Genomic DNA, 24,097 nt, shown 5'->3' with positions numbered 1-24,097 from the left:
CCAAGCTGCTGCTGCGGTGTCGCTTCCATGGCAGGCAGAGACCCCCACGCTGATTTTGCAGCACATCTCTTCAGGACCCTCTGTGACCAGCCAGGGGGCACAAGGTGGAGGCAAAGGGGACCGGGCACCGTGGTGGTCACGGTGAGGTTGTGACCACCCTGGCACAGTGTTTTTAACCCGTTTGGTATCAGCAGGGGGAAAATACCCACTGCTTGGTGGAAATTCAGAGCAGCTCTTCTGGGTGGGCTCGGGATTTGCATGATAAAAGAAAGAGCAGAGGCAGCCTGGGTCTCTTTTGTTTTCTTTTTTCCAGGCCAGACGTGCTCAGGGCAGAAATGCTTAAATGCTTTGGGCATTTCTCGGATGTGCTGGGAGGAGCAGCTTAAATCCTTGGCTCCAAAACCAGGTTGTTGCCAGGTCAGCCTGAGCCTTAAATTCAGGTTGATGTTTGGATGTGACAGAGTCGCTCTTAATCCTCTCTGAATCCACTACGAAGGGACAGACAGAGGAAAGAGACATCATCCCACAGGGAAGCTCGGCAAACAAGGCATCCCAAGCAGCACAAAACTGCGGGAGAAGCTCGGCACAGAACCAGTAAGGATTTTCCTGATAAATGATTGTTAATCAGGGGTAACCATACGGGCCGTTGCAGTGCAGAGCAGCAGAGGGGTTTGCTGCCCGGGGGCAGCAGAATTCAAACCATTCCCTTGGGCTTGTCCTGACTAGCCCAGAGAGCTTTGCTTTGCTTTGCTTTTAGTTTTGCTTTGCTTTGCTTTTTGGGAGGGATTTCCAGACCCAGCAGCCTGGGCTCTGGAACTGCAGCGGTTCCCAGGCTTGTCCTGGGGGATCAGCCCCATTTCCCGAGTTCTCCCCACTGGCTCTGCTCAGCCCTTGGCTGCAGGATCTCCCCGGGGCCGCTTTATCCAACCAACCCCTCTCCTGGGATCTCCTCCTGGCAGGGAAGGGCTCGCTGAGCCTTCATGGGTCTGTGGCCGCTGGTTGGGAGCCTGGAGCAGCAGGAGGGAGCTTTGTCTTAGCTGATCAGCCAAAGCAGCTCAAACAGTGCCCAGCCCTTCTCCCCCAGAGCCTCCCGCAAGCCTGAACCCTCCCAGGGCTGTTGCCCCCCAGGATTGGTTCAACAGGGATGGGATGAAGCCGTAGTGCTGGCACTTGGGGACAATGCCAGCCCTGCCATAGCTGAGGCCAGGGGACAAGGAGTGGGGTGAGGGCTGCAGAAGTTCTGCCCCACAAGCCCGTGGCTGGTAGCTGCCCTCAGCTCCCCAGGGCTTCCAGGTGGAAATGCCTGTCTCAAAACCAAATAAAGCTCTTTCCAGCAAGATGCCGGGAGCAGACGATGCCAGGAACTGCCTGTGTCTGAGCTGGCAGAGGAAAGACCCCTGGGGAAGTGGGCACCCTGCTCGGGTTTCTCTCCCCCAAAATCTTGCATCACTTAAAGCCCAAAGCTGCACCACTCCTGCCCAAGGGCTGGGACAGATCCCATGGAGCTCCTGTCCCAGCAGAGACAGAAGAGGCAGAATTGCTGCAGCGTCATCTGCATTTGCTCCTTGCCCCTGATTAAATAAACATCCCAGAGTTTACCAGGAACTGCCAAAAGAGCTGAGTCGACATTAATTAGTAACTGAAAAGATTGGTTGGAAGGGGAATGACGGGAGCAAAATACACAGGCTTTTGTTTGCCTTCTGCAGTGAAAGTGCAGAGGGCTCCTGCCCCCGGCCACTCACCTCTGGCCTCTGGTTCCCGTGCACGGAGGTGGCACCTTCCCCATCCCAAACCACCGTGCCTTGGGGCTCCCCAGGTCTGTTCCCAGCCTTGACATTGAGAAAGCTGAAATCCCGAGAATAAGCCCTCCAAAATGGTGACATTTTGGGCAAGCGTAAGCCTGGGGCTTTTGCCTTTATCCTCTGAGCATCGCTCCCCCATCCCATCTCATTTGGGTTTTTGTCTTGCCAAGACCAGTCTGGGAGGCAGCTGGGAGCTTTTACACCATGAGGGATGTTATGAAATGAGTGTGGCAGGACCTCAAAACTGGTTCCTGGCTCTGGCCTGCTGTCCCTCCCCACTCTCTGAACAGTGCCTGACCCGCACCAGGGCTGGGGAGGAGCTGCCTCTGAGCGTGGGGAGTCCTGTCCCCTCCAAACACACCAGGACTGTGAGGAAAGCTGGATGGGAGATCATCTCTGCCCCTTTTCCCCTGTTCTGACCTTGGGCTGTTTGCTTTCTCCTGCCGGGGCAGGCTGAGCAAACAGTGGATGCTGGGGCTCTGCCGTGCTCCAGCCCGCACAGTTGCAGAAGGGCTGCGCTCCCGGACACACAGGATGAGGCTGCTCTTCCCTGCCCTTGTGCTGGCCCTGCTCGCCACCACCCATGCTGCAGAAGGTGAGCTTTAGCCAGCCAACTCCACACCAGGTGCTTTGGGGATGGAGCAAGAGCAGCTCCTGGGCTGATGGAGGGGCTGGGCAGCCCGGGCAGGGTGGGGAAGGAGTGGCTGGTGGCCGTGGCTACATTGGCTGTACCCTGCAGCATGGGGAGAAAGCAAGTGGGCAGCTCAGGGGTGTCAATGGTGCCTTGGCAAATCCCTGCCCATCCCACAGCTGGGCTGCCAGCATGGAGCTGGGACCATGGCACAGCCCAGCCTGTGGCTCCCATCCCAGCAGGACCTGGGTGGCAGCAGGGCAAGGAGCCTCTGAAACCCCTGGTGATGGAGTTGACCATGAAGAGGTGGGGTACCCCCAACCAGGGCATCCCCAAGTTTGTTTTCACTCCTGGGGCTGGGCTGGGGGGGAGGCACAGGCCCCAGTGCCCTACCCTACATTACTCCTCCTGATCTGTGGGGTGGCTTTTGCAGACTCCTGCGAGGGCCGCTGTGAAGAAGGCTTCAATGCAGGGCACAAGTGCCAATGTGACACCCTCTGTGTGTACTACCAGAGCTGCTGCAGCGACTACTCCACCGTCTGCAAAGCCAAAGGTACAGTCCCCATGGCCACCTTCCTGGCCAGGGAATGGGATGGCTGTGGGTGCCCCACACTGTGGAGCTCAGAGGGTCTGTGCTGGGGCAGCTCTGCACCCACCCGTGCCCGCAGGGTGAAGTCAGCACTAGGATTTGCTGCAGCACAAGGGGTTTTTGGGAGCTGGCTCATTGCCATCTGCAGTGTGGGATCTGTGCCATTTGGATAGATTGGACAGTAGGAAAAATGTATTCACTGAAAGGGTGGTCAGGCATTGGAATAGGCTGCCCAGGTGGAATCCCCATCCCTGGAAGTGTTCTGGAAAAAGTGTCCTTGTGGCACTTGGGGACATGGCATGTTGGCAGCGCTGGGTTAAATTTGACTTGGTGATCTTGGAGGGCTTTTCCAACCTTAATGATTCCATGATTCTATAAATCTACACTGCCTGGGAGGGAGCATCTCCTGCACCCAAACCCAGTGGGAACCAACCTGCTCCCTCCTGCAGTGACCCGGGGAGACGTCTTTGCCTTGCCGGAGGACGATTACCTGGACTACAACCTCACTGTCGAATTCGTCACGGACGAGGTGCCCGTGGCAGACCCCACAGAGCTGCCCACGGTCCCAGTGCTGGTGGAGACCACGCCAGAGAGCAAGCCAAACCCTGAGGAGACACTGCCAGAGCTGCCTGGCACCACCCCAGATGGGCCTGAGGAGCCTGAGGAGCTGTGCAGCGGGAAACCTTTTGATGCCTTCACCGACCTGAAGAACGGTTCCCTTTACGCTTTCCGAGGTACTTTGGGGACCTTCCCCAGGCACGTGGGACATGCTGCCATGCTGTCACCCCATGCTGGTGTCTGCAGTCTCTCCTGCTGCCCCCACCTCTCCTCTCTCCCCAGGGAAGTACTTCTACGAGCTGGACAAGAGCAGTGTGAAGCCTGGCTACCCCAAGCTCATCAGTGACGTCTGGGGCATCGAGGGCCCCATCGATGCAGCCTTCACACGCATCAACTGCCAGGGCAAGACTTACCTCTTCAAGGTGAGCTGCAGGAGTACTCCTAGGGTGGCCAGCACAACCCACCCTATATCCCATAATGGCACCTCCCATGCACCCACACACACAGTGGTTGCCAGATACCCCAAATCGCCGTGGCTGTTCTGGGACCCCAAGCAGCCTCAGCCTCATGATGGTGCTCCCCAGCATCCACTCGCTCCTCCTGGCAGACACATGGCTGGGGGATGTTGCCCCTGTAACCCCTCTCTGTCCCCCACCCCCCAGGGCACCCAGTACTGGCGCTTTGATGATGGAGCCCTGGACCCTGGGTACCCACGGGACATCTCCGAGGGCTTTGAGGGCATCCCGAACAACGTGGATGCGGCATTCGCCCTCCCCGCCCACAGCTACCATGGCAATGAGAGAGTCTATTTCTTCAAGGGTAAGAGGGGGCAGCCCCTTTCCTCCTGGCAGAGCCTGGCACCACTGGGCACAGGCAGGACACCCCTCTGCTGCTCCCCCTGCAGTGCTTGTCCCCCACTAACGCCCTGCTCATCCTCTCCTAGACAAGTACTACTGGTCCTACGACTTTGCCCAGCAGCCCACGCAGGCCGACTGCGAGAAGTCCTCCCCCTCCACGGTGTTCAAGCACTACGCCTTCATGAACCGGGACAGCTGGGAGGATGTTTTCCAGCTCCTCTTTGGCAGCAGGATGCGTAAGGACTGGGCCAGTCCCCGGGGGAAAGGGCTGGCAGGTGCCAATACAGCGGGCACTGACAGGGCATGAAGGATGCAGACAGCCAGGGAGGAGGGAGGGAGCAATGCCTGGAGCCATCGTGTCCTGCCCAGGCCATGCACAGGAACCCCCTAGGCCACAGCTGCACCTCCCACAGAACCCCAATTCCCACGCACATTACCGAGCCCATCACCAGCCACCTCACACCACAGTGTCACTGCTGGGGACTGTTTATTATCACTGCAGCTGGAGATGCCACAGGAAAACCCCAGCCCTGGGCAAGGGGAATGAAGATGGAGAGGAGGAGAAGGGGGGCTCAGCAACACAAAGCTGATCCCAGCCAAAAGTGGGATGGAGGGCTGCTCCTGGCTCTGCCTGGCCTGTGTCACTGTCACACATCCCATCCAGGCTGGGATCCTTTGGAACATTCCTGTGGGTCTCAGAGCAGGTGCTGGGGGCTCAGCTCACCCCACACACTGCTGCCCCTCTCACTCGCCCTCTGCTCCTTTTCCAGCCGGGGCGAACGGCCCGTGGTACATCAGCCGGGACTGGCGGGGGGTGCCCAGCCGGCTGGACGCTGCCATGGCCGGCCGGCTCTACGTGGCCTCCCAGCAGCCCCGCAGGAGGAAGTCTCGTCGCCAGCGCAAGAGATACAACCACCACCGGTCACTGAATTTGGGATTCTGGAGCTGGCTGCAAAATGACCCCGACTCAGCAGGTGTTGAAAGCGATGGGCTGTCAGGCTCCACGTGTGAGATGCTCCAGAGTGTCTACTTCTTTGTCGGAGGTGAGTCTGGCCCAGCAGGAGCCAGGAATGATGCGGGACCAGGGCTGCCGGAGCATGGGGAGGGCTCCTCTCTCTCTGCAATGTCCCCGACCTCTGGGATGCAGTGGGAAGGTGCTGGCAGCTCCCCAGAGCTGAGGACAGTCCTGACAGCCGTGTCCCCTTCCCCCCAGACAAGTACTACCGTGTCAACCTGCGCACCAAGCGCGTGGACCTGGTGCGGCCACGCTATCCCCGCTCCATTGCCCAGTACTGGCTGGACTGCCCCCAGCCCGGGGAGGAGAGCACCTGATGGGATCCCCCAGAGCCACCAGCAGCACAGCCTCAACTAGACAGAAATAAACTGTGAGAGCCATGCAGGCTGGAGAGCTCTGTCTGTCCGTCCATCCAACTGTCTGTTCCATGGTTTGCGCAGTCCTCACAGTCCAAGATCCCGTGTCCCCGAGGGCTGTGGTTGTCCCCCCAGTCTGTGCCACATCCCCGATGCTGGCCCCATCCATGGTGTGCCTGTGGCAGCTCAGATCTGCTCCGCCAGCCAGTCCAGTGCCTCTTCCCACTGGAGGAGAGGGACGGTGCCAGCAGCTGCCAGCGGGGAGCAGCAGGGTCAGGTCTCCATCTCCCCCAGGATCAGTGCACAGCCCCACGTGTGAGTGGCTGTGCTGGGGATGGGTGCCCATCCAAGGCCCTGCCTGGTCTCCCACCACTGCCCCACTCACCTCTGGGCTCCGGCAATCCTGGCCACGGTGGTGCCGAAGGGATGACCCTCCCCTCGGGGCTGGGAACGCGCTCAGGGCCTGGCAGCTCCCGGTGGAGCAGGTGCTGCTGAGACAAGCTCCTGCTCCTGTCACGACTCCTGCCGTGAGAACAGATGAATAAACCCTGACCTACTGTCCCACCACCCCCTGAAACTCCAGGGAATTCCTGAGCTGCAGCTGATGCCCAAGGAATGACTCACCGCTTCCTCTGGTGCAGCTGGGAGTGCCTGTGGGACAGATGGGAGCTGGCCAGAGCCATGTCCTCCTGTCCGGGTGGCAGAACACCAGCACTTCCCTCGGGGAGGACTGGCTGTGGCATGGGGAGCACTGGCAGCACCTGGGGGTGAGCAGAGCGGTCATGGTGGCTGTGCCATCCCCGTGCCACACCTGTGCCACCTCCTCCAAAGAGACCCCTGGGGCTGTACCTGGGACATGGTGACATCAGCTGGCCTGGGGCAGCACTGTGGGCACCCTGGGCAGCTGGGATGGCTGGAGGCAGGAGGGAGCTTCTGCAAGAGAGGGTGGGTGGTCTGTGCATCCTCACCCTGCTGTGGGCAGGATGACTGCAGACCCCAGGCCCCCCACTCTCACCGGCAGCTGGGGGACAGAGGTGGGTGTCGTGTCGGGCCGCCGGTGCCTTGCCGAGTGGCCAGGGTGGACATGGGGCGTGCGGGCACTCCGGAGCAGGGGCTGACTGTCACAGGAGCTGCGGGTGGCTCTGTGGGATGGGCCAACTGGGACGTCACCACTGGGCTCTAGGGACAGACGGGGCTGCCTGGGGAGCAGTGAGGAAGCAGGGCAGGGCACTGGCAGCCTCCAGAGAACCTCGGAGCCCTGCCCAGCCCCACAGAGTCCCTGAGGGAGGCTGGTTGGTGCAGGGTGCTGCCCAACCAGGGGCTCTGGCTGCCCTGCCAGCCCCTTGATCCCCTGTTCAGGGGTCCCACACAGGCCTCCCATACCTCATCTGCTCGTTCTCCACCACGAAGTCCCGCAGGAGACCGTAGAGGCTGGGCCAGGCTGGGGTTCCCTCGGGTGGGAGCTGCCCTATGGGGCCATACCTGCCTCCCAAGCCCAGCCATGCTTTTGGAGGGTTCCCTGGGACCTCCGTGCTCCCCACTGGCACCCTGGGCAGGCACAGCTGCTGGCGCAGGGAGAGGTTTTCCAGCTGCAGGGCATGGATTTCTTGCTCCAAGGTTTGCAGCAGCTTCTCCCGGGACACCTGGGAGGGGTGGGTGGATAAAGGCATGTGTCCGGGGAGTCCCAGCAGGGGGCAGAGGGGCTCAGACAGGTTCCCTGTCTGCGATACCCTGTTGGCCAGGGGTCTGGTGGTGACCCTCCGGGCACGGCTGGCGTAATGCAGCGTGCTCAGTGTCTCTGAGAGGCATCGTGAGGACGGGGAGATGCAGGCGACCTGCCAACGAGGAAGAGCTGCAGGTGAGCTGTCATCCAGAGGGTCACCATCCTTTTCCAGCCCTCCCCTCCACGGGGTGAGACCCCTGCCCAGCTTCCTCCATGGTTTTACCATCAGGGTGATGCCTGAGCCGCCCAGGGAGCGGGCCAGCAGCCGGGTGAGCTTGCTGTCCCGGTAGGGGATGTGCGTTCTCTTCCCTCGGGGTTTGGCCAACAGGGAGATGCAGTGTCCTGCCGGAAGCCACAAAGGATGTGACAGGGCCCCGGTGGGGGCCAACAGGGCTCCCAGGGCAGGTCCCCCAGCTCTTACCCAGCGCCAGGAGGCTGCGGTTGATGCTGTTGGCCTCCACGGAGAGCTCCCCGCTGGAGCCGGTCTCCTTCACCCGCTCGCTGCCAGCCAGGTCCACGAAGCACAGCGTGCCCTGCTTGCTGGGGCAGGCGCTGGCCTGGGGGACCCGAGTTGGGGAGGTGATGCTTTGGCCCCCGTCACCCCTTCCCCACGGCCCACAGCAGTGTCCCGACCGCTGGGTCTTGAATGGGACTCCCTGCTGCTCACTCCAGCCCCACCAATGTACCCTTGAGGAGAGCATGACCTGTTTGCAGCCCCGCGATGAGCCCTGACCCCCCCAGCCCTCCCCTGGAGCAGGATGTGCGCTCACGGCTCGGCTGTGGATGTGGATGGTCAGAAGGGCGTGGCTGCGGCTCGAGTGCCTGTTGAGGGCATGTGCCGAGGTCCGGCGCCTCTGGGATCCTGCCGGGGGAGGAACTGATTGCATGACGCCCCAAATCCCTGCCCCACACCCCACAGCATCCACTGCCCACCACCCCCTGCCAGACGCGAGCCGGCCTTGGCTCTGCAGCAGAACGGGAAGCTGCTGGTTTTGGCTGCCATCAGCGCCCCACCAGCCCTGGGGACGGTCTGCGGGGGGCTGAATCCCCCCATACCGGGTCGAGCAGCCCCTGCACACGTCCAGCCCTGTGCCCGTGGCTCAGCACCTTCCAGGAGTAGGCTGACGATGGCCTCCAGGCTCTCGAATTCCACACTGAGCTGGTTCTCCACATAGAAGCCGCGGGTTTTGCTCCACCGCAGCGGCAGGGCACACGGTGGCCCCGGGCTCAGCAGGTCCCGGACCTGGGGATATGGCAGAGGGAAGGTACCGGGGGAGCGGGGCACAGGGTGCCAGCAGGCGCCGACTGGGCGGCTGGGCAGGCACTTACCTGTTCGTTGTAGATCTCCAGGTAGGAAGCACTGAGAGCCAGGTCAGAGCCACGGCTCCGGCTCTGCTCCAGGAGGCAGGTGAAGGACCTCTGCATCAGCCCCAGCAGGGCCGGGGCTGCCGGCTGGGTCTCGCTCTGCGGAGACGCCAGCACGGTGAGCGGGCACATCGGGCACACACCTGCTCCCAGAGCCTACGACCGGGAGGGAAGAGCCCATCCCACCACCAGGATCAGGTCAAATTGAGGGGACCTGGGATACCTGGGCGAGGGGTCCCATCAGGGTGTAGGTCTTCCCCGAGCCGGTCTGCCCGAAGGCAAAGACGGTGCAGGAGAAGCTGGGGAGGATGCGGAGCGTCAGGCACGGCCCCAGGCGGTGGCACAGGGATGCCACCTCCCGACACAGCCCCGGCAGTGCAAACGCGCCGGAAAGGCCCGGCGTGGGGTGGGTGAGGGGTTGGGGTCCGCGGGGAGCTCTCCGGGACTCACCCGTCTATGGCCAGCTCCACCAGCTGCCTCATCCCGCTGCCTTCGAACACAGCCTCCTGCGAGGCGCCGGCGTCGAACACGGCGCTGAAGCCAAAGGTGGCATCGTGCCTGGCCGCGCTTACCTGGCCGTGAGGACAGCGGCGGCTCAGGGGGTGCCGCACCCCTTCCCCCTGCCCACACCCCGGCGGGGAGGTGACACTTACGTGGACGGCGCCGTCACCGAGGCTGTGCACAACTTGCCGGTCACCTCGCCGCGTCTCTGTGCAGGTCAGTGGCCGGACCCTAACGGTGGGGGTGGACAGGGACACAGAGGTGTCGCTACAAGGGGACCCTGGGGAGCCCTGCCGTGACCTTGCCCCAGGCAGGGAGGTTCCTGCCGCGTCTCTGAGCCCTTTCGCCTCCTCTTACCTTAGCACCACTCTCAGGCGCGTCTCTCTACCCTGCTCGGGGCCCTCCCGCTCTTCTCCAGGGCTCCTTTGGGGAACAGAGGGCAGCAGGGTGGTGGGTGCCCCCCAGCTGGGGGGGCTGCCCGCGGACACCCCGGGGGCTGGGGTAGAGGGACCCTTGGTCATGCTGTGCTCGCACCGTCCTCCCACCTCCACTGTGCCCTGAGGCCTGGCGGGGGACAGAGCTCAGGGTCCCCGCCATGTCACCGCAGAAGGACGGTCCTGTCCCCCCCAGCCTTTTTGGGGTGCCTCCCCCCGCTGCCTGTATCAGTCGGGCAGTCACTGCCCAAGTCCGGCTGCTCCAGGACGGGCTGGCCTCTGTCTCTTCCGTCTCCCCGACAACTTACGGTCTCTCCTGGCCTCGTGGGAGTGTTCTGGGCCGGGGGTCCGGCTGGGGGTGCCCGCCCCGTTCCCCCTCTTGTTCCATGTGCCCCCCAGCACCCGGTGCTCGGGGTGCCCGCAGCGCCCGGCCGGTCCCGCGGGAGCCACCGCCAGCCGGCCCCGGCTGCCCCGCGCAACCGGTACCACCGCTCCGGTTAAACATTGACCGGTGCCAGCCCTGCGGGAGAGCGGCGGTCGCACGGCGGGGGGCGAGCGGGGAAGGGCGGGGAGCCGGGGCAGGGGACGCAGGGGGCGGGTGGCAGGTGGGTACCCGAGCCCTGGGATCCTCACGGGCCCCACCGTGCCCCGACGGCGGCGCGGGGGAGACCTGTACGAGCAGCTGGTGGGGGTCCTGGTCCTCGGGGATGCTGGGGGAGACCCTCCCCGAGTCAGTCGGGACTGTCGGGGCGCTACTATCGGGGGCGCGGAGCTGGGACCGGCCCCGGGAGGCCTTGGGAAGGGGTGGGGGGGGACAGCACCGCCCGCTCGGGGCGGTCCCAGCCCGCCGGGGGGGACCCGGGGTGGATAAAAGCCAGGGCGGCGGCAGGACCGGGGGAGCCGGGCAGGATGAGCGCGGCCCCGGGCACCTCCCGCGCCCCGCAGCCGCTGCTCCGCTTCCCCGACGGGGCGGGCGGGCCGGGCGGCGGGCGGGCGGCGGGGGGCGGCGGCGTCCCGGGGCCGTGCCCCTGCCCCTGTCCCTGCCCGGGGGGGCCGCGGAAGCGGCGGCGGACCACGTTCAGCCGGGGGCAGCTGTCCGAGCTGGAGCGGGCCTTCGCCGCCGTGCCCTACCCGGACATCGCCACCCGGGAGCGCCTGGCCGAGCTCACCCAGCTGCCCGAGGCCAAGATCCAGGTGAGCGCAGGCGGGACCCTCCCCTCCACCCCTTCCTCCTTCCCTCTCGGGGCCACCCCGTCGGGGCGCTGTCAGTGTCTCATAGCTCCCCTCGCCCGTCCCAGGTGTGGTTCCAGAACCGCCGCGCCCGCAGGATCCGCAGCGCCAAGCCCGAACCGCCGCCGCTACCGCCGCTGCCGCCGCCCGGGGAGCGGGGTCCCCCCGCGGCACCCCCCGACAGCAGCACCCCGGGCCCGGCCCCTGCCATGCCGCCGTCGGGATCCCACAGCCCCGCTCGGGGCCTCCCCACCTCGCTGGGCTCCATCTCCGACCTCATCTACAGCGCGGCCATCACCAACCTGGGCGAACCGTAGCCGTGGCAAGGACCCCGTGTTCTAGGGACCCTCCTGGCACCGCGGCCCCCCCCCCCCCCCCGGATTAGCGCCACGATTTCATTAGGGTGTGGAATTACTGCCGGTCCCGAAGGCTCCGAAGATGTCATCCAATATCCTAAATGCCGGTGCGGCCGCAGCAGGGACAGCTCCCCATCACCCCTCTAATACCGACTAATCTTTTGGAAAAAATACCTTAATCTGAGGCCGTATCCACGGATGATTGTGGCGCGGCCGCCCCTAATCCGCAGGCACGTTCGCAGGTGCCGGCAGATCTCCCTGGGTCGGATATTAAACCGTGTTTCCAGAGGGGCTTAGCTGCCATCAGAGCATTAATCACTGTGTCCAGTCCTGGCAGAGCGCCCACCCGGCAGGTGTCCGGGTCCCCAGGGCCTGACGTGGGTGTCCCTTCCCCGCTGTGGGTGCACCGAGCTGGCTCTGCTCTGCCCCATGGCACCTGAGAAACCCTGGGCTCAATGTTGAGCGGTGTTCCCTCCCTATGTCCAGAATCTGGGCATCCTATGGCAGGGGGTTGGGAGCACCACGCATCCCGCACTGTGCAGGCAGAGGAAGGTTTGGACAGGAGATGGAGCAGGATGCAGGATGCAGAGGGAGAGGGAAGATTCACATCTCTGCGGTGTGTTAGATGCCACATCAATGTTTCTCACACCAACAGACATCTCCTGACATGCAGGAAGAAGGTTATGAACACACAGTGTTATTTATTTCCAGAATAAAAGGACAGGAACTTCCCAGGAGAACAGGGATGGCAGGAACTGATGCCTCTCTCCCTGCTGGAGTGGTCAGAGTCCACAGCCATTGCCTCTCCTGTTCCACAGCTCTGGGATTTCCAACCCATGATTCATTTCAGGAGCAGGAAGCAAAGGACGAGCCTGAGGAGTGCAGAAGTCTTCCCACAGCAGGAACAGGTACAGACAGGAGAAAACCTGTCCCAAATTAGCAGCTCCTGGGGAGGACAAAAAGCCTCCAGCACGAAGCCTGCAGTTCATGGTCATAGCTTCCCAAGGTCCCCTTCGAGAGTCCGCACCATCACGTACAGCTCGGCCAAGCCCACCACTGAGGCCACAATGACGGCTGACAGGACACGCTGGGGACACAAAAGAGAGAGGGGTGACCCTGGGGGTCCGGCCTGGCCAGCACAGAGGGGCTGCCAGGGGGCTCTGGGGCCTTGCTCACCGCCGCTGTCTCTGCGAAGACGTACTGGCTGCCCAGGTACGTGCAGGCAAAGGCGGCCACCACGGTGACAATGAAGTTGAAGATGGTGATGACAACGGCTTTCACGGAGCGAACTGGTGGAGAGAAGGGTAAAGTGATTGATTTTACATAAGGCTGGGGAGTAGGGCTGGGGACAAGGTGTGATTGGGGCTACCTCAGCTGGGATGTGTAATCCTGGAGGAGTCACACGCTTGGTGCCTCCAGAAATATTGGTAAGAATGACCAAGAGGCTCCTTCATTCAAGGAACACTTTAGCGCATGAAAACCTTCTGGTGAGATATTCCAAGAGGGAAGGGCTGTTACCAGCTGGAGATGGAACAATTCCCATGCCTGACCTGGCACGTGCCAACAGGACAGGAAGGCACTCACCTTGCCTCCCAAATTCAGCCAATGGCCCGTTCATCTCCTGAAAGAAGGGATTGAAACAACTTGTGATCGCTTGTATTTTAATGTTAGTAATAACATTATTACTGTATGTGCAGAATAAAAGCAATGCCAATGCCCTGTCCTGTCCCCAAGACTGTGAGGTTTTGGGGTGCCCTGGTACTGGGTGGGTGGGCTGTGGGGGAGCAGCAGTTTCACAGCACACAGGTTTCTCTGAGATTTTGGACAAGCTCTGGTAAAACCATCCCAGATTATAGATCACAGCATGGTTTGTCTTGGAAGGGACCTTAAAGACCATCCCTGCCATGAGCAGGGACACCTTTCACCAGACCAGGTCAAACCTGGAGTGGTCAAGCTCAGCAGAGAGCAAAGCAGATCTTCCCATGAGAGTTAGTGTGCACATGGATGCCAGGTACAGTGTGGAAGGACAGAATGGGATCACAAGGAATGCCACCAGAAAGGGACGCTGACTTGTCTGAGCAGTCACCCAGCCAGAAGATCCCAGCTCTCCCAGGAAAGAATGAGTGCCCACGTTATCTTGTATTTTCAGCTTTTACCTTGACATGAATGAGGCAATTTTAAAACTATGACAAAAATTTAACCAGCACAGATGCTTCCTGTCAGACATTTATGGCATGTGCTCAGTCTCCCAGAACAGAACCTGAGATCTTTGGCACAGTGAGCAGTTCCCAAAACTCGGTATTGTCTAATTCACCACCCTGTTAACCCTGTCCTACCTCTGTCCTCAACACCGCATCTGTTGTCCCTGGTGTGTTTACCTCCAGTGCCTGCCACATCCCCTCTGCACTGCACTCACTCAGAGGGGAAAATCTCCTTTGCTCTCAGGTTTTTGAGGGATGAATCCCGGCAGCAGGCACCGCAGCAGCCCCTCACCTGCCCGGTGATGTTGCGGGTCATCCGCTGGTACTCCTCGTGTGCCAGCTTAGCCTTGATCCGCTCCAGCCGGGCCACCAGCTCGGGGTTCTGGGGAAGGCACAGACCCACCGTGAGGGCCGGGAGCCGCCGCCGCCTCCTCCCGCGACTCCTGCCCGGCCCTCACTTACCCGCGGCGGCACCGGCACCTCGGGCAGGTGGATCTCGCATCCTTCCAGCAGCTCGTGTAGGTGCAGCGGGGACCCTGCGGGCGGGGGACGGGGCGGTCACGGTGTGATCGGGGCGGTCACGGTGCGGTCACGGTGCGACCACGGCGCCCCGGCGCAGCGCGGCCTACCTGCCTCCCTCAGCGCGGCGTGCAGCCTCCGCAGCAGGCTGAAAGGCACCAGCTCTCCATCCGCCGCCAGCGCCGCCTCCAGCTCATCCCGCAGCCCAGCGGGCAGCGCTGCCAGCTCTCCGGCCCGCACCGCCCGCCGCAGCCGCGGCCCGGCTCGTAACGACGACGCCATGTTGGGCCCGGCCGGCGTTGCCGGGGCGACCGAGGGATGGGGTGGGAGGAACCATAGAGACGGCGGGGTGGGGCGGAGCGGCGCGCGCGGGGGGCGGGGCGGGGCGGAGCGGCGCGGGCCGCGCGGGGCACTGTGGGCCGCGGGCGGTGGGATGTCGGGCGGCGCGGCGCGGCGGTACGTGGCGGTGGCTCTGGGCCGGGCCCGGGCCCGGGCCCGCGGGCCGCCCCCGCTCTGGGAGCCGCCCCCCGCCCGCCACCTGCGGGCCCTGGGCCCCGGGGGAGCCGCGGTGCTTCCGCTGCCGCTGCTGTTGCCGCCGCGGCGGCACCTCTCGTCGCGGTGAGGCCTGTGAGGGGTTGGGGGGGGGGGGGGCGCAGGGTTGGGGTTGTTGGGGGGGGCTCGGGGAGACAGGCGGTGAGGGGGTGTTTGAGGGTGATTGGGAGGGGGTGAGGGCTCGCAGGAGGTGTTTGGGGTGCGGGTAGTTGGGGAAAATTGGGAAGGAGTTAGGAGGCTGTGAGAGGGTGTTTAGGGATGAGGGTGACTGGGAAGGAGTTGGAGTGTGGGTTGAGGGGTGGTGAGTCACTGGGGGAAGACTGTGAAAGAGTTGGGGGGGTTGTCAGGGCAGAGATATGGGGGATTGGGCTGAAGGGACAGCTGTGTGAGGGTATCCAGGGCAGTTGGGAAAGGGGACACTGGCAAAGGGTGGAGGGCAGAGGAGGGAGTGAGATTGGGCAGCTCAGTGCATAGTGGGGCTCTTGTGGGTTACCCGAGGGAGGCACAAGGTGGGGAGCAGTGTCCCCCTGGCCTGGGGGCTGCTTCAGCCCCTGCAAACCCTCCAAGCTGCCTCTCTGCTCCAAGGAACCGTCCCGAGGGCAAAGTGCTGGAGACTGTGGGGGTGTTTGAGGCCCCGAAGCAGCATGGCAAATATGAGACAGGCCAGGTAGGTGGTTCGGGGTGGGGCACAGCTGACCCTGCAGGCTGGTGCCACAGGGATTGGGCAGCCAAAGGATTTCCCATAAGGAAAATCTCAGCAGCAGCAGGCCAGGAGTTTCACAGTTCAGTGCTCCTTGTCTGTGCTGTGTCTGCAGTTTGTCAGTCATCTGGCAATAGCAGGTTGATAAGAATCTGCAGCACAACGCAACTGCTGGACAATGGCATTTACTCTACTGGTCTTGTTTTGGGGTTTTCTCCCTCAGGAATTCAAAGAGACAACCACTGAATTTGAGAAATAACAACTACACTTGTAATTCCTGTCCTTAAGGCTCTCAGATCTGTTTCTGAGCAGTCTCTCCTTTCTGCTGCTCTATTACTGCATTACTGGTTTAGTCCTTCCCTTCTACAGGATAGAGATGACATGGATTTCTCCTCTCATCCCAAACTGTGTTCCTTCTTTCTGCTCTGAGTAGTCACAGTGGTGATTGTCCCTGTATCCCCATCCCACACATTAAATCCTTAGTAAATGTTTGTAGTTTTACCTCAGTTAACAGATTTTCAAAATGATTCAACTGTAATTATTTGTTCCTTCCAGCTCTTCCTTCACAGTGTGTTTGGCTATCGAGGAATAGTTCTGTTTCCCTGGCAAGCCAGGCTTTATGATCGGGATGTGGCTTCTCCTGTCACAGAAAAGTAAGGATTTGAGGACTCATTCTGGTTCATGTTGTCATACTGTTACATTTACGTTTTGTAGTTTCCTTTTTGGGGTAAACAGGTGTTTTTAAGGAGGGCAATGGGTCTGTTTGTATGAGTGTAAACTGGGAGAGGTGCTTGAAGAGGAGATGCTTCATTATTAAGTACTGAGTATTAATTTTGTGTTAATTAGAGACAGGATGGAAGTATGAAAGTGTGTGTGTGTGAAGGAAATAAAAATCAATTAAAAATCATGCTCCTGTCACTTTGTATTCTACAAAAATCCCTTTTTGAGTTAGATCCAGCAGGAAGAACCTCTGAGCTGTTGTGCCTGTGCCAAACACCTCTCATGGTCATCTCAGCTCGTCTGTCATTGTGTGGGTGGCTGATGAGGCTTTGGTTTGGGTGCAACCAAATGATTACAGGCTGTGAAATGTGACTTTAAAAAAAAAAAATCATTGTTTATGAGTACTTGGTTCTGGTAACAAGAATTTGCTTCCATCCTGTGCTTGGGCTCAGAGTTCTGCTTTTCTCTTTAGGAGCGAGAATGTGGCAGGTCATGGTTCCAAAGAGGTCAAGGGCAAAACACACACTTACTACCAGGTGTTAATAGATGCCCGGGATTGTCCACATATAGTAAGTAATGAGCAATCTTGCTATTGAAACTTGAGTATCTTCTCCTACATGAGTGGTTCAGAGGGACAGGCACTGAAAGAAAATGGCTTTGGTGGCTAACTGGATTGGTTAGGATTTTTGGATAAATTTATTCTTCAAGGTATATTTTTCCCTGAGAAAGATCATCTGGAAGGTCATGTGGCTGTTTTCTGGATCGTGTTTCCCCTTTCCAACCTCCTTTCCTCTTCCTGGTGTCATTCCTGCACTGTTGCACACAGGTCATTGGGAATGTGGGCTGCAGCACTGAAAATGCTCCTCGCTTGTTTGAGTGGAGAGTTAGCCTAGAGGAATTAAATGGAGAGAAGTTCTGAGGTGAATTGGTTCAATGAAATAAACATTACGTGCTTTTATAAACCCCAGTAGTGAACTGAACTATGGCTGGAAACTGTCCTGCAGCAGTCCACACAGAAAGACATAAACCTCCCTGTTTCTCAGTCCCAGAGATCACAGACGGAAGCAGTGACGTTCCTGGCAAATCATGATGACAGCAGAGCCCTCTATGCCATCCCAGGTGAGCAAAACTCCTGCAGCCTCTGACTGTTGTGAGGTGAGGTCAGAAAAGTCATCAGTGGTCAACTCCTGCCAGAGAAGCAGCAGTTCCTGCAGGACATTCTGTAGTGGATCTGTCCATAGCTTAGGGCTGTGCTGGAGACGACAGAGTGACTAAAGTACAGGAAGCCCTTTGCATAGCTGGAAGCTGGGCACTCTGTGATCAGACACAGACATGTCTGATTTAAATCAGAGCTCTTGAGACACAGATCCCATACCAAGCTGCATATGGGCTGTTCTACTTTGTCACCAAGACAGCTGGATTTATTCCTGTCCTGGGCATTTCCTGCCCAGAGTGCTTTTGGGGCAGTGCAGGCACTTTGCAGGGCAGTGTGTGTTTATCAGAGGAGTCACTCCATGAAAAATCTCACAGGAGAACACTGCCAAGAGTTATTCCTGGCACGTCTCTTCCATTCTTCCTTGCAGTTGTGATATTAGCTTTGGCTTCTGCTGCCAAAATCCTTTTCCTAACTTCTCACTAGTGTGATCAATTTTTCTGCCAGGAGACTTCTGAGCTGCTCTTTGCTGGGGAAGTTCAGTGGCTTTTGGGTTTCTTTTTCAGGTTTAGACTATGTAAGCCATGAAGACATCCTTCCCTACAGCTCCACTGATCAAGTGCCCATCCAGCATGAGCTCTTTGAGAGGTTCCTCATGTACGACCAAACAAAAGGTAAATTCTGGCTTCACAGGGAATTCTTCAGAGCCACGTGCTTGCAGTACTCTAGAACAAGTACCCAAACCCCATCATCTTGGATATGGTATAAAAATCACATCTACCTTGGGGTTTGTTACAGTGAAGCTGCCTTTGAATTTTTTTAAACTATGTGAAAGGAATTGTTTTGAGGGAAGAGCACTCCGGCTACAGTGTTGCCTCTCCCCATGAAACCTCACCTTTCCCTCCCCACAGTCCCACCTTTTGTAGCAAGGGATACTCTGTGTGCGTGGCAGGAGAAGAACCACCCCTGGCTGGAGCTCTCGGATGTGCACCGAGAAACCACGGAGAACATCCGTGTCACCGTCATCCCTTTCTACATGGGCATGAGGGTAAGTCTGGCCTGCTCTGTTCATTCTGCCATTTGCTTCACTGGCATGTTTTTGTAAGACCAGTTTGCTGCCTGAAGGTACTTTCTGCATACTGAAGAAGTGACATTTTAACCACAGTTGCAGTTTCGTTCTCCTGGGTATAAACATGAAACTGTTTTGTCATGTATTTTTGGAGAACAGCTCCTGCATATTGGCTTTTGCTGGTTATCAGTAGGATGAGAAATAACCTGTAATGTTCTGCACAACGGTGCTAGCAGGATATTTAGGAAGGCTTGTGAATTGGTCCTGTTACTGCCTCAGTCACGTGAGGTGGCACTGGGGCCATCTGCTCTGTAACAACAGACACATCTGTTATCCTGCCCAGTGATGAGCTGGGGTTGCCTGCCTGTTTCTTGCCTCTAGTTTGGCTTAGAGGGTTTGGCTAAAGCCTTCTGGGTTTAGCTGATAACCATGTGCTCTTTATAGCACAGAACTCCACGTGGACCATACAAAATAATGCGGCTCCAACAGACTCCTGAGTGGGAGAGCTGGGAATTCCCACAGCAGTTTGATTTCTGAGCACGGCTGATGGGGAGCCTGAGCTGTGGCAGGTGCACATTTTGGTGTGGATTTGCAACTTTTGTGGAGTCCAGCTGATGTTTGTCCTAAAACAGGTGCCCGAAGGCCAGGGAAGGGCTGTTTCTAGATCTGTAGAAAGTGCATAATTAACATGGAGATGAACCCTGGGTTGTCACGGGATCCTTGCAAATCTCCCACCTCATGATTACTTTAGAGCACAGCCAGTGCCAGGCTCTGCTGATGGAAGGCCTCGGAGAGCAGCTGTCTGTGCTCATGTGAGTTGTCTGCGTCACCCTGGCACGGAGTGAGAGCCCCTGTGCTGGTGCTGTGCTGACAGCTGAAGAGGTTTTTGGCACCACGTGTTCAAGGGCAGCTGCTAAAGTCTTTTGTTTCTCTTGACAGGAAGCCCAGAATTCCCATGTCTACTGGGTAAGTGCCTTTTGTGTCACGGAACAGCTAAAGGGAAGGAGTTTATTTGCTGTGGCATCACTGCTGTGTGATAAGCTCTGAGAGAGAGTAGCCCTTGCCTGGAAACTGTTTCCCAGCATCAGCTGTGGGTTATCAACTGGTTGCAGCTGATTCCAGCTCTTGATAAGAGTCTTTCTTCTGTCCAGTGGCGCTACTGTATTCGCCTGGAGAACCTGGACAGTGAAGTGGTGCAGCTCCGAGAGCGACACTGGAGGATATTCAGCTTGTCTGGCACCTTGGAAACAGTCCGGGGCCGTGGGGTTGTAGGAAGGGTAGGTACCACACAGCTTTTTTTCGGGGAAGCATGGCCCTTTGCTGGAGTCCTCTCGCTTGGTTGAGTGGATTGGCCAATAAATTGCTTAGTGGGCACTGGAAATAGATGGAGTGGGAAACCAGCAATGAAGAAAGTCACGTGAGCTTTTCATCTGTTGTTTGCATGAACTGAAACTTCACACTGAGTATTGGAGAATGATCCTAAATGACTGGTGATGGGAAAACTGGAATAATAACAGGATTCTGGCACTACTCAGTTTGCTGTGTAATTGGCAGTGGTGCTGGGCTGTGGGTCTGTGGTTGTTTCTTTTTTTTTCTCCCCTGCTGTATAAATTTCCTCTTGATGCCTGTCTGGGGTAGAATGTTAAGATTGCTGATGCCCAGTGGTCTCTTGTCTTCTCAGGAGCCAGTTTTGTCCAAAGAACAGCCAGCATTTCAGTACAGCAGCCACGTCTCCCTGCAGGCATCCAGTGGTCACATGTGGTAAGAAGCCCTTATTGCTGCTGTACAGTGTTTTGGCTGTAGGATCCCCCAGCAGCGAGCTGGGGTGCAGTTTGCTGCCTGGGGTTGTGGCTGAAAGCTGGGTGGAAGTGGACTGGACAAGGGCATATATGGTAGCTAAAATTTGGTGAGCTTTTCTATAGCTGTATCCCAGTTAGTGTTAAGAAGATCTGTTGGTTCTCTGCACCAGGAGAGGTTCCAGGATAATGTATCCTCCTGCTGTGGTCTGTGCTAGACTGGATTTAAAGACATGAAGCAGTTCTCCCTTTTGGTCCTGGGTGCAAGAGCCAAGGCCTTGTGCTGATCATTCCCTCAGCAGCAGGGGTGTGTGCTCTGGTGTCCCTCTCTTGGGAGAGGATTGGGCTTTAACTCCATCCCTGTGCACTTCTGTGTCAGGAGTTGGCATGCAGGGGTTTTCCCAGTTTAGACCAGATAAGGCCTTCAGTCTAACTGGTGTTTAAGTCTCTTCTTCTGTAAGTGCAGGGAGGGAAATGCCCAGCTGAGCTGTTATTTTCCTGTGCCTCGGGGTTAAAGCAGTTTCCCTTTTTTTGGCTTATTTAGTGCCACCTCTGTGTGGACAAGGATTGCACAGCCACCTCTTGCCTTCTGTATGACAGGTCTTCCTGCATTTTTTAAGTAAATCTCCTTCAGAGTTAAGCTGCCTTTGAGTTGGGAAAAGCAGGAGAGCAGCTCTTTGCATACAGGGAATACCATGTTTGCCATGTGAAGCGTTTTGAGTTGCCTGAATGGATGCCCTGGGGAGATAAAACCAGATGGTCTGGTAGTTCTTCCCTCTCTGCATACATCCTGGCGAGAAAGAGACAAAGGTTCTGCAGCTCAAAAGCTGCTCAGCTTCACTTCTGGTGTTCAGTTGTGTCTTCTCTGTCCTGAGAACCTGTTAATTTATATCCACAACCCTCTTGCCCATGTCATGTTCTGCAGTACAGTTGTCTGTAGTTGAGAGCAGTAAACAAATGGTTGTACCAGGACAGGCAAGTTCATTTCTGACATGCAAAGCCGAAGCTATTCTAAATTACATCTATGAGGGGATTTCTTCATGTCATAGACAACCAGTGGAGCTCCTGCTAAGAAATACAAATCTGAATGTACGTGTAACCAGCTTGTAAAAAGAGCTCAGATGGCTCTGTCTCCTGGGGAGTGGGAGTTGGGTAAACACTGCTGCAGGTGCGTGGAGGGTGCTTGACTCCTGTGGGCTGCAATCATCACAGCTTTGTGCAGGAAATGTGTTGGTGATGTGATGTAAAACTGCCCAGGAGTCCTCCATAAGTGAGTCATCTTGGCAGCAGATATTCTGCAGCTGAGCCATGTCCTTGCTGCTGGACCAGCCTTGCAGATGGACCCTGAGGATATGCAAGAGCTCAGGTCTTACCTTCTTGCTCATCCTTCCTAGGTGTGTCTGTCCCTGGCCTCAGCGTGATCTCTGCCATTATTTTTGCAGGGGCACTTTTCGATTTGAGAGGCCTGATGGCTCCCACTTTGATGTCCGAATCCCACCCTTTTCCCTGGAAAGCAACAAAGATGAGAAGACCCCTCCCTCCGGCCTTCACTGGTAGATCAGAGCGAGTGCCCAGACCCACGGAGGCCTGTGTGTGTTGTAGACCTTTGCCTCCCCTTTATGCTGCAGCCAAGAACACGGAGCTTTTAAACATTTTAAACCATTTTTGTTTTAACTGTTGTCTGACAGGGAGGCTTTTTTTGGAACTTTACTACTGGCTCTCTCAGGCTGCTTGTAAAACATAAGCTGTGTTACAGGTAACCTTTCCCTCTGTGGCACCTGCTGGGCTTGGGGGATTTAGATCTGTGCTGCTGCAGAAGACTGGCTCCCCCTCAGCAGGCCTGGACCCTTTCCAATGTGTTGTGACTTCTCTGCAATGTGAGGTTTCTCTAATAAACTGGCCCTTCCAGTTGCAACCAGTCTTCCTTCCTAAACCAAGGCCATGCCTTTGCATCCAGCCGGTCCCAGCTTGTTGCTCCCTCCCGTGTGGAGTCAGCCCAGAGTTCTTGCTGCTTCAGGAGGAGCTGCTCTTCCTTTAGGGAACAGGAATGTGAGCTCAGCTTTCCTGCAGTGCAGCTGCTTTTTGGGATTCAGCCAGGGTTGGAGCACCCTGTGAGCTGCACTGCTCATCACACAGCTTGTCTGGGCTTTGTGCTGTGATACAAACCCTGGTTTTTTTAGAGAAGAGGGTGCAGAGGGGACAAAGTGGGTGACAGATGGTGCTGAGCAGGTGCTGTCACGGTGTCCTGTGTGTGCAGAGCACCAGGCTCTGTGTTGTGATGGTACAGGAGAGCTGAAGGGAGCTCTTCCCCTGCCAGGGCTTTGCTTTGCTGCAGGGATTTCCATCTCAGCTGCTGGAGGGTTCTTCCCTGCTCACACTGTGGCTGCATCCGTATTTCCTTGGTGGTTTCAGCTTGACAGGAATGCTTGTTTTCACCTGGAATGCTGTCAGCCAGTGAGGCAGTGCTTGGCTTTCTGCTCGTGCTTGCTCTGCTTGGCAGGTTGTGATTTTTTTGGTAGCCTATGTCTGGAGGGCCCTGCAGGACTGTGCAGGTCAGTGAAATCCCTGTAAGATGACAACATATGGACGTGTGGGAAAGCCAGAGCAGCTCTCAGCAGCTCTGAGGATTGCAAGGATCATCAGCCTCCATGGTGTGGGACCCTTCTGGCTGTCCCTGGGTTTCCAGACTTCAGGGTGATTCAGAGGCAGAAGTATTTGGCTTTGTGATAACCTTAGGAAAGAAAGTTTCCAACCTTCCTCCTTCCCCTAGTCTTGCTTAAATGACAAGGCATAACTAACTCACGGGATGTTTTCCTTGATTAAGAAGTATCTCAGTTATTCCCTCTTCCCTGGAGACTCCTCTGAGCAGCCTCTTTGCCTTTGGCTCTGCAAGGCAGAGCTGTGGCAGTGCTGTGGGCTGTCTTGGCTAAAGGACAAAAACAGCCTTTGGGAGAGACTCTCATGCTGTTCCACAGCCAGTGGATTCCTGTACAGAGAGACTAAATCACTGCAGTGTTCATCTGTCACCAGTCTCTTTAATTTTGTGTCTTCTTTCCTCTCAGGTAGTACATGCTCGTATTTAGAGTTTCAAAGGTCTAAACAGCCAGTCTGCTTTTAGGGGTAGAAAAGGATCCCTAAAGACCAGTTCACAGCTGACAACCCCCCATTGCTGCTCTCTTGCTGATTTCCTCTCAGGAGGAAGAGGTGGGAAGATGCCTCAACTTCAGGGCAGCAGGAACCTCTAGGAGCCTGCTTTTCCCTTCCCATGCAGTTGCTCAGTCGGGATGGGAGTAGCAGCTGCCCTGCCTCCTCCTCGGGCTGCTTCAGCTTTACTGGCAATTGCAGCACCCCCGTGAATGTTTAACCTTGCCCCTCACCCGCGTTCCTGGGGTGCTGTGGCCCTAATGCTTCCCGTAACCAGCGGAGAGCTGCATCCCTAAGGGATGGAGTGATGCGGGGGCAGGGGCTCTGCTGCGTTGTTTGGGGTGATGTCCCATCGCGGCTGGGTACTGTGCTGTGGCTTGTGCCCAGGAACAGACATTCCTGGCTGGATAATGATTGGCAAGACCGAGGTCACGGCGCTGCCGGTAGCAGACGGGCCGGGGCACGGTAGGAATGTTTCCACTCCATCAGGCTTTGCGGAGGGAGCAGCGCCGACCTGCCCTGGGGCCTGGGCGCGATGCCAGAGGCTGGGCAGGGCCTTTTCCCCAAGTGCTTCATCCCTCGGGACCCTTCCCGGAGCGCGGCCGAGCCCCGTCCCCCCTCTCTGTGTAAATACCTGTACAAAAGAACCAACCAATAAACCGCTGAACGAACGGCTCTGGCTCCCGCCCCTCATTGCCCCGCGGCGCTACGGGCACCCACCCCGCTGTTCGTCCCTCCCCGCCCCGGGGCTCCTTTCCCGGGGCTCCTTTCCCGGAGGTCGGGCCCGGTCCCATCCCGTCCCTCCCTCTCGCCACCGACGTGAGTC

At 58.0% G+C, this 24,097-nt stretch overlaps 5 protein-coding genes across 6 annotated transcripts; 3 read left to right on the top strand and 2 right to left on the bottom strand.

Annotated features, from left to right (window-relative positions):
- Nucleotides 1–258: 258 nt before the first annotated feature.
- Nucleotides 259–5,769, top strand: VTN (vitronectin; the record flags this gene model as incomplete). The annotated part of the gene is made up of 10 exons (XM_082294952.1): nt 259–417; nt 497–594; nt 2,255–2,397; nt 2,867–2,986; nt 3,472–3,756; nt 3,863–4,002; nt 4,243–4,399; nt 4,524–4,673; nt 5,208–5,480; nt 5,651–5,769. 10 exons carry the CDS (start codon nt 259–261, stop codon nt 5,767–5,769), a joined length of 1,644 nt encoding a protein of 547 aa, XP_082151078.1.
- A 32-nt stretch (nt 5,770–5,801) lies between these two features.
- On the bottom strand, nt 5,802–10,219 carry KIF12 (kinesin family member 12; the record flags this gene model as incomplete). The annotated part of the gene is given in 19 exon segments (XM_082294891.1): nt 5,802–6,082; nt 6,085–6,108; nt 6,111–6,164; nt 6,167–6,330; nt 6,433–6,569; nt 6,658–6,741; nt 6,824–7,007; nt 7,192–7,451; nt 7,539–7,643; nt 7,755–7,873; nt 7,953–8,088; nt 8,302–8,393; nt 8,639–8,774; nt 8,861–8,995; nt 9,120–9,195; nt 9,347–9,468; nt 9,550–9,628; nt 9,755–9,820; nt 10,140–10,219. Coding segments are annotated over 19 exon segments (2,334 nt in total).
- Nucleotides 10,220–10,740: 521 nt separating this feature from the next.
- Nucleotides 10,741–11,378, top strand: SEBOX (SEBOX homeobox; the record flags this gene model as incomplete). Its single annotated transcript, XM_082294735.1, has 2 exons — nt 10,741–11,025; nt 11,130–11,378. 2 exons carry the CDS (start codon nt 10,741–10,743, stop codon nt 11,376–11,378), a joined length of 534 nt encoding a protein of 177 aa, XP_082150861.1.
- Nucleotides 11,379–12,153: 775 nt separating this feature from the next.
- On the bottom strand, nt 12,154–14,435 carry VMA12 (vacuolar ATPase assembly factor VMA12). Of its 2 annotated transcripts, XM_082294396.1 has the most exons (6): nt 14,248–14,435; nt 14,081–14,154; nt 13,911–14,000; nt 13,002–13,038; nt 12,594–12,706; nt 12,154–12,504 (listed from the first exon to the last, which is right to left on the bottom strand). In XM_082294396.1, the coding sequence occupies exons 1-6, from the start codon at nt 14,417–14,419 to the stop codon at nt 12,409–12,411; spliced, it is 582 nt and encodes a 193-aa protein (XP_082150522.1). In that variant the 5' UTR covers nt 14,420–14,435; the 3' UTR covers nt 12,154–12,408. The 2 variants fall into 2 exon arrangements, with proteins under 2 accessions (XP_082150522.1, XP_082150521.1); XM_082294395.1 differs by having other exon boundaries at nt 12,154–12,706.
- Nucleotides 14,436–14,546: 111 nt separating this feature from the next.
- On the top strand, nt 14,547–23,942 carry POLDIP2 (DNA polymerase delta interacting protein 2). The gene is made up of 11 exons (XM_082294544.1): nt 14,547–14,755; nt 15,275–15,356; nt 15,945–16,042; nt 16,582–16,678; nt 17,153–17,228; nt 17,829–17,936; nt 18,174–18,310; nt 19,271–19,297; nt 19,483–19,608; nt 20,013–20,092; nt 21,570–23,942. Exons 1-11 carry the CDS (start codon nt 14,571–14,573, stop codon nt 21,682–21,684), a joined length of 1,131 nt encoding a protein of 376 aa, XP_082150670.1. The 5' UTR covers nt 14,547–14,570; the 3' UTR covers nt 21,685–23,942.
- The last annotated feature ends 155 nt before the right edge of the window (nt 23,943–24,097 follow it).

The sequence above is a fragment of the Coloeus monedula genome (assembly GCF_965178545.1).
Source record: "Coloeus monedula genome assembly, chromosome: 20".
Taxonomy (NCBI): Eukaryota; Metazoa; Chordata; class Aves; order Passeriformes; family Corvidae; genus Coloeus; species Coloeus monedula.
This window is presented reverse-complemented; position numbering and strand designations above follow the sequence as displayed.